General features: G+C 56.9%; 1 protein-coding gene across 1 annotated transcript; it reads left to right on the top strand.

The window, feature by feature from the left end:
- The first annotated feature begins 2,835 nt into the window (after positions 1-2,835).
- On the top strand, positions 2,836-6,695 carry CLRN1 (clarin 1). Its single transcript, XM_010156690.1, has 3 exons — positions 2,836-3,088; positions 5,312-5,491; positions 6,430-6,695. Exons 1-3 carry the CDS (start codon positions 2,836-2,838, stop codon positions 6,693-6,695), a joined length of 699 nt encoding a protein of 232 aa, XP_010154992.1.
- The last annotated feature ends 1,530 nt before the right edge of the window (positions 6,696-8,225 follow it).

Genomic DNA, 8,225 nt, shown 5'->3' with positions numbered 1-8,225 from the left:
AGAGCTTCAGGTGCCCCCACACCCCCCCGGCGCTGCCCTCGCCCAGCTTCGGGGGTGGGGGGGACCCTCCTGGCCCCACAGTCACTTCTGTTGCCTTAAGCAAGCACGAAAACTCGCTTTTTCCTCGTTCTACCCATTATTTGTGCCAGATCGTCTCCTTGTGCTGCATCCCCCGACAGCACGAGGTACTTCGGAAATGCAGGGTGAGGTGGTCCGCTGCAAATAAGTCGAAATAGACTTGTCAGCAGCACTCCCCGGATGAGCTTTGTCCGAGCGCGGGATGGACAAGAGCAGGGAGCGCAGGCAAGCCACGTCACCTGGTCTCTGAGCACTTCTCTGACCAACCCACAGGGCACAAAAGCTGAGGCTGAACTGTAGCGATAACCGGGGTGGTAGTGCCCTACACCTCCTGTTTGTCAGCACACCTCCTGCGCCGGTCCTTGGCACCTTTGGTGACTGCGCTCCTCCTCGCGCACCCACCTGCGTTGCTCACCGAAGGGCTGAGCCCGAGATGCTCAGACTTCAACACCCACCTGCGAGACGCCCTCTTCGACGGGTTTGTCAGACTTCCCGTGAGAGCGCGCGCACGCTCCAAGGACCAGCAGCATTTGCTGGCTCTTCCTCACTCCGCCGGTGGATAAAAACGCTTTGGAGCTTTTCACGAGTTACATGGGCACACTGGGTCAGCTTTGGGAGGATTAATGCCATCCTTACTGTAAGATCATTACATTTTATTCCTGAGGCTGTCAAGCACATCTGGATGCATTTAAACACACAGATCCCAGTTTTGGGCAGGTTTTGTCACACGGAAGGGTCTGACAATCCCGTAACAGCCCCCGCTGTGCTGTGTTCATTTCCCTCTGTAGCGGTTTGACAAACACCGCACCCCAGGTAGCAGGAGATATTATTTTACCTGCCCAGAAAGCAACACTGGGCTGCTGTGCAAACGCAGACCCTGTCAGATGCCTCCGTAGCGCCTGGTACTGCCTGCCGAGGCACGCAGGAATGGAGTCGTTTTTAGGCAGATGCAGCCAGGTTCCGTAGCTGACAATGAATATTCCAAGAATGAGTTACTCCAGGACAGACTCCGGGACATTTCTCTGCCCTGACGTCCAGCTTGTCCGCACTCCGGGTTGCTCCCGCCCAACCGCTCACACCACCAGGCAGCGCCCAGCCCCTTCCCAGGCACAGCCAGACGCTGCGGGGCACTGCCAGCTGCTCCCGTTTTCCGCAGGGTACACCTGTACACCTCAGCTTCTTTTGAGGAATTCGGAAACATCGCAGCCCATTCAGAAGACTACGGAATTTCCCGTGGCATAAAGTACTGCTCCATATGAAAAGACAGTCAGAAGGCTGATTCGTGGGAAAAAGTAGGCACCAAAATAGAGAAATGCAATTAAATGCCCACCCCCCCCAAATTCTCCCTAGGACACTGTCACGTTACCCGCCTGTGTCCACGCCTGTTGCGTGCACCGCTATTGGGCTGGTGGTCACCGTACTGCAGTATCAGTCCCTCCTCAGGGAGCGATAGGTACATTCTGCTCGAGTCTCCACCACCAGCTTCAAAACCAGGCGTTTTCCCAAACCCGCCTGAGTGCAGCACTGCGCGCAGAGCACGCGCGGGGGTCCCTGTGACACGGCCCTGAGCCGTCTTTTGGCTACGTACAATGATCACAGCACGAACCACAGCTGTATTTAAGCATCAGCTTAGAAATCAACCATTTGCCTGTGCACAGTCCCGCTTCGTTTCGGTCCCAGCTTGTCTTAAAACCTGTGTAGTTGCACCAGGCGGAGTCGTTAAGCCTGACAGATAGGACACTCTCGAACCACCCCAAGAGCAACCCCGCCACAGACACGCACCCAGTTAACAAACCACCCTCTAGCTTGGTCAGGGAAAACCCCAAACGCCGCGTTCCCTGAAATCACCGGTGGTCAGCAGGTGGGTGTGGGCGGCCATGCCGCTGGGCCCAGCCAAGGCCCTGAGTTTGCCACACGCCAGAGGACAGGGTTTTGTGGTTGTGACCTCGGTTTGCACGAAAAGCGAGCAGTCCCTGGCCACCCGGGAGCCCAGCGGTGCCTCTCCATTGCGAGCCAGCGTGCCACCCCGCCGGGGGTTGGCTGCGTCTCCTGTAAGGAGGGAAGTGAAAAGGTGTTTGTGTGGACTGGAAACCTGGACTGGAACGTTTGTCCAAGCATCCTACACACTGCAGCCAGCTCACAACAATATGCAACAGCCTCCCTGCGCCCTCGAGGAACAGCCAGTGCCCAAATGCAACCGGATAGCGCATAGGGTCCCTTGGCTGGGCGGGAGTACTGCAAGTCACCCCTGCATGGCACTGGGAACAACAGGCGGAGCAGAGTGGCTCAGCCTTGCTAGTTGCACAGGAGAGCTGGAAAAATAAAACCCACTAAAACTCATGTTTGGGAGAGCGAAGGCTCGGCGGCGGCAGGCGCTGCGTGACAGCCCCCCTCGCCCAGCGAGGCCGGGCTGGGAGAGCTGCGCGCTGATCGCGTTGCAGAGCAGAGCCTTCTGTCACCGAACCCTCGCGATCAAGTGACAGGATGTGCTGAAACACGCGGCAGACCGCCCTGTCTCCCAGCTGAAACGCACCGCTGCGCAGGCTGCAGCCGGACAGAGGAGGACGGGGGGGATAAGCCCCCGCAGCATCTCCCAGGAACGCCGTGCCTCGCGGAGGCTCGCTGCGGAGGCTCCCTAGGGAGTGAGGGAGGCTGGCTGGGCGCCCGCGGCTCCGTCCAGGCTGCTGGGCTCTTGGCCACGCTGACCACGACCTCGTCGCTGTCTCGCCGAAAGCTGCGTCCCCCGAACGCTTCGCCATGCCAGCCCAGCAGAAGAAAACCATCTTCTGCATAGCTGGGGTGCTGAGCCTCGCCTGCGCGCTGGGGGCCGGGGCCGCCATCGGCACTCAGCTCTGGGTGAAGGGCACCGTGCTCTGCAGGACGGGAGCCCTGCTCGTCAACGCCACCGGCCCCGAGCTGGACAAGTTCATTGGGAAAATCCACTACGGGCTCTTCTCCGGTGAGCGCGTGCGGCAGTGCGGGCTCGGGGGGAGACCTTTCCCGTTCTCATGTGAGTCCCGATGGCGGTTGAATTATTTTAACCAGGAGCCAGGGGGCAGCTGCCCGCGTCCGCGCGCTCGTCCGCGGAGCCTGACAAGCGTGAAATACCCTGCGGCAACCGCTGCCGCGCCAGTCCTGAGGCTTAAATGACTCCTGATGCTAGTAAAGCCATGCTAACGTGCTCAACAGCCTGTATGTCGGTTACACAGATACCTCTGCTTCAAAAGTTTATTGCTTAAAAAAAAAAAGAATATTTTTGCGTTTCAACTAATCTCTCTCATTCTCTGCGTGTGTCACAGTCCATCCTCTGCGCCGCGGTGAGAGAATGAGCTAACCCCGCAGAAACCTGGTGAAAGCGCTGGGGCGTAGGCACTTTCAGCAGCTGTTGAGAAACAAAGCAGCCAAAAAGTTAGCGACCAGCCTGTGAAGCGCCCAGCCGGTGAGCTGGGAAAGCGGCTGGTTGGTGGCAGCTTTGGTTGGTGGCAGCAGCTGGTTTGCACACGCCGGGGCTGCAGCCCTCGGGAGCTCGCTGGGAGCATCCCGGGAAGCAGGACCACCACACACAGCATACCCACCCATAGCTTAACACGCTCAAGTGCGCTCCAGCACGTCTGAGGCATGGAAACCAGGCTAAACGATTTAGTGCAATGCTTGTTCCCGTTGAACGCTCCCCTCTGTATCTCTCCTAATTGGAGGCTGGATCTGCTCTGCCAGCAAACCCGGCTTGGCTGGGATAGCCTTCCGCTTCGCTGAGCCACTGGTTCCCATCAGCTTCTGGGTCAGCAGCTCATTTTCAAAAGGCCACTGGCACGCATACCTAGCGATTTCATTCATTACGGGGAAGGAGTGCTTTCCTTTCAGGACAACAGAGCTGCTGGAATTAATTTTTCCTGATATGTCACGTATAAAATTTTAATGACATAAACCACCATAAAGGCAGGCGCCAGGGGAGGGATTCAGCAGGGCACAGTACTGCATTTTCTTTAAACGCTGCAAAACTGTGTGTGCTCTCCCAAAAGACCAGGTAGCTCACACGAGCTGATGTCACTCCCCACGGAAGTTCTGCACAGGCAGGAACACCGCAGCCTTTCCCTCGACAGCCTGGCTGGAAGTGCAGTTTTGCTGTTGTACATGCCACCCTTCCGCGCCTGTGAACACAGGAAACGGACAACACAAAAGCGCCCACGGCCTCCTCTCCCCTCAAGGAGTGGAATTCATGTAACGCAGCTCCAGGAGCAGCACATCTGCTTCCCGAATTCCCCTTTCATTTAGTCGGGCAGATAATTAACGACACCACACTACCCATCTCTGTGTTTACTGCACGGCGAGCTGCAGGGCTGCCCGCTGGGAAAACATTTTACAAGGTGGAGTAATTTATGTGAGGCTTTTTTTACTCCACACATCACAGCTGCAGCAAGGCAGCGCCAAGGGTTACTACCCCCACGGATCAGGAGCAGTTGAGCGTGTGGGATGATTCCTTCTAAACTACCCGTTGTTTCCAAACGAACATGGATGATTAACCGTTACTCTCTCATGCTGAGTCTGACTGCCAATCCCCATGAGTCCCAGCAAAGCAGGATCAGTGCGAAATAGTTGCTAAGAAGCTGCATAAAAATACTTCAAGTTTTCCCAAGTTGTTGCATATGGCCAGGCGGGCTGTCGCGGGGCTGGAGCTCAGCACAGCCTGCCGTCTGCAGGCAGCAGCGACCGCGCGCACACGCTGGTTTGTCCGTGGGGCAGCGACAGGGGCAAGGGATGTAACAGCACATGCAGCCGATGCGAGCGTCTCCAGCTGTTGGAAACAACATGATAGAGCATGCGGTGAACGTGTTCATCACACGCAGCTGGGGGTGCTGGGGGCTGCACCCCAGAGAGCCCGGCGCAGACGGCCATGGGCAGGGTGTCAGGGCACAGAGGGTCTGCTCCACACCCCACAGGGGGTACAGCTGGGGCAGGGGAATAGCACGGAAACACCTGGGGAGGGCAGGAGAGGCTTTCCCTGGAGCTGGTGTTTCCCTCCTGGTCAGCTACGCTTCCGAGTACCACAAAACGCTTCTGCTTCCAAACATCCAGGGAAACCTGTTTCTGGTTAATAACTTCATGACCATCTTCGGCCGCATTTGGAAGAGTGCGGTTTATATCGGTTATCACAAACCAGCAGGAAACCCCCGCTCGGACGCAGAGAGCAACTCCGCCTGAGGTGTGTAACAACATTTGCTTGTTCTGCTTTCAGTTTTTCCAGATTTGCTCAAAATTATCCCTGCGAGTATCCACATCAGCGTCATCCTCTTCTGCACGGTGCTGGTCATCTTCGCGCTGGTGGGAGCGGGATTCTTCCTGTTCAATGCTTTTGGCAGCCCCTACGAAACCCTGCATGGCCCCGTCGGGTTGTACCTCTGGAGCTTCATCACCTGTAAGTAGCGCCCCAGGCTAACCCCCACCCCCCCATGCTCCCTGTGACAGCCGCTCTACCAGCCCAGGACATCGGGGCAAGGACTGGGGCTGCGCTGACCCTAAACAGGCCATTTTGCTGTACCAAAACAGGTTTTTCCCAAACGGAGCTTAAAAGAGGAAATGTCAAACCCTCCGTGAGGGCTGGTGGTGGGATGGGGATGGGTGCAGCCAGCCCAGCGCCCCCGGCCCTTCTGCGTGAGCTGGCAGAGAAAGGGGATGGTGCCCATGAGCCCAAGCTGGGACCACATCACACGGACAGAGCCGGGAATCACACCGGAGGGGGGAAGGGGGGGCAGGGGAAAAACCCCAAATAAAGAGTCAGAGATGCAACTGCTTGCCATCACCATGGTGGGCGGTTTCCAGCCGAGTGGGATCACCACTGGCACCAGCACAACTCTCTCAAGGAAGGACAGACTCGAGAAGCAGAGGCTGACAGCAGCTCACTCTGTGAGCCCGGAGATCCCTGCCAACGGGGAGAACGGGCCATCCCTGTCTGCTACTTACAGAGAAGAGAAAGCCCGTTCTCTGTCGCTGGCTCAGCTGACAGGAAGGTTTGCCACTGCTTCGCGAGTTGTTACGCGTTACAGTCACAATTTAATAAGGGCCTTAAGTACATATTCATCTTTACGAGTGCAGACAGCTCGGTTACGTCCAATGGGACAATGAGCAGCTTAAAGCTGCAAAAGAGCACAGATCAGGGCACTAAAGCAGCTGTGCTAAACACTACAGGTCCTAAGCCAAATTCCATTAAAAAAACTTACCGGTTTGAAGAGCTGTTGGCTTGGATTCTCAAAGCGATCCCCATTAAGCCAAGTGACGCTGGCCGTAACACCATCAGTACGGCATTCGGTTGTGACGATGTGGCTGAGACCACGAACATCTCTCCCTCTGCTCCAGGTTGCTGCGGCTGCCTCATCATGATTCTCTTCTCTTCCGAAGTGAAGATCCATCACCTTTCCGAGAAGATCGCTAACTTCAAAGAGGGAAGCTTTACGTTCAAGACTCACAGCGAGCAGTTCGCAAACTCCTTCTGGGTCATCCTGGTTTGCTCCCTGGTGCAGTTCCTGAATGCCTTGCTGATCCGATTTGCTGGATTCGAGTTTCCCTTTTCAAAGCCGAAAGACGCCGGGAGAGCCAGCGGAGCGGCTGACCTGATGTATTAAGAACGACGAAGCACAAGAACACTCCAAGCGAAGCTGCTCACCACCGCTACCACCAACAGCCCCAGGTACCAACTTGCCAGCGATGAGCTCAGAGGTCAAAAACCATGAAGGCCTCAAATAAACACAGACGGTGTATGCAGGAAACGAGTTAATTGGTGAAGTCTAGATCAAAATACCCTCTTGCTTGGGGTGAGACCTTAGGGAGATATTTGGGGTTGGGGATTTTTCCATCAAATTACTTGAGAAGTAGTTAGTTTACAGAAAACTGGGAATATCAATGGCATTGAACCAGCTCAGAAAGTGAACCACGCGGTTGTGGCAGAGGCACACAGCATCACCAGCAGCAGTTCTGCCCTTCAGCCCCTGCGGAGGCAGGGGCGGAGCTGTTAGAGCCGAGAACAAGGGTGCCCGGCAGATCCAGGGCATCGGGCAAGAGCAAAGACACTGCACGGGCTGTGCTCAGCACGGGCCTTGGCCCCATCGCAGGAACACGGAGCTCGGGAGGAACATGGTGCTGTAGCGAGGGTTCACAGGACAAACCCCAACACCTGAACCCACCACTGACACTTCAGAGTAGTGTCACACGTGTGGCAACATCACCCTTCCTGTCCATAGAGATCTCCCCGGCTCTTCAGTTTTACCAAACCAACTGTAACACTTTGTCCCTGGCGTCCTGAAATCCTGCATTTCCCTGGGCAGTCGCTATAGCTGAGGGCTTCGTGGTCTTGGATAGAGAGATGTGCACAGCAATGCGGGACGCCGAGGAGATGCAACATCCTCCCTCCTGCTCACCCCAGGGTGGCAGGCAGGCTCGGTGCAAGACATCCAGGCCAAACCGGTCCCAGAGCAAAGCGACTGGGGTGCAAACAAGGCTCCTGGCACTCTGCACTGCCCACTCCCAAAGGGCAGGAGCACAGAGACCCCTGCCCAGGGGCAGCCCTGGCACCTCTCTCAAAACCAAAACCTTCGGCAAGGGCAGCAGCAGCGGAGCCGACCCCTTACGAGGCACGCTGCCGCTCAGCAGGGGCGATGAAGAACTGCCAGAGGTTTTCCACCTCAAGGCACGCAGGAAGCCAGAATGGGCAAACACATCAGCACCCCAAAACCCCTGCGAGTGGGCTGCAGCAACCAGCGCACCCACCCCCGGCACAGCCCCGCCAGCCCAGCATTTACAGCTGCATCAAGAGCATCACAGCACCAAACGCTACCTCTGTGGGATCCCGTGGGTGCCTTGGGACCAGCTGCTCCTTGGGGGAGGTGGGACAGACACCCAGAGCCAAGAAGGTGCCCAGGGGGGTCTGTAGGGAGCAGCCACCCTTTTATCTGCAGGGCATCACAGAGCTGCAGGTGGGCAGCATCCCCACCCAGCATCCTTCCAGGCACCTGTGGGGAAAGCCAGGCCCAGGTGCCTGTGGGATTCACCTCCGAAAACTGTCAGCTTCCACCCCCAGCCCGGTGCAAGGCGACCGCGCTGGCTCCCACCCCCTTCTCCTACGTTCGCTGTGAATGACAAAGCGTCGCTGGGACTCT

This window comes from Eurypyga helias, unplaced genomic scaffold (assembly GCF_000690775.1).
Source record: "Eurypyga helias isolate BGI_N326 unplaced genomic scaffold, ASM69077v1 scaffold23718, whole genome shotgun sequence".
NCBI classification, from domain to species: domain Eukaryota; kingdom Metazoa; phylum Chordata; class Aves; order Eurypygiformes; family Eurypygidae; genus Eurypyga; species Eurypyga helias.
Note: the sequence above shows the minus strand (reverse complement) of the source record. Positions and strands in the feature narration are given on the sequence as shown.

Excerpts from the sequence above, each read along its gene's own strand:
- CLRN1 (XM_010156690.1), top strand. The coding sequence starts at position 2,836 with ATGCCAGCCCAGCAGAAGAAAACCATCTTCTGCATAGCTGGGGTGCTG. Across the intron at positions 3,089-5,311 it reads GAGACCTTTCCCGTTCTCAT|TTTTTCCAGATTTGCTCAAA; the intron begins GTGAGTCCCGAT and ends TTCTGCTTTCAG. Across the intron at positions 5,492-6,429 it reads CCTCTGGAGCTTCATCACCT|GTTGCTGCGGCTGCCTCATC; the intron begins GTAAGTAGCGCC and ends CCTCTGCTCCAG.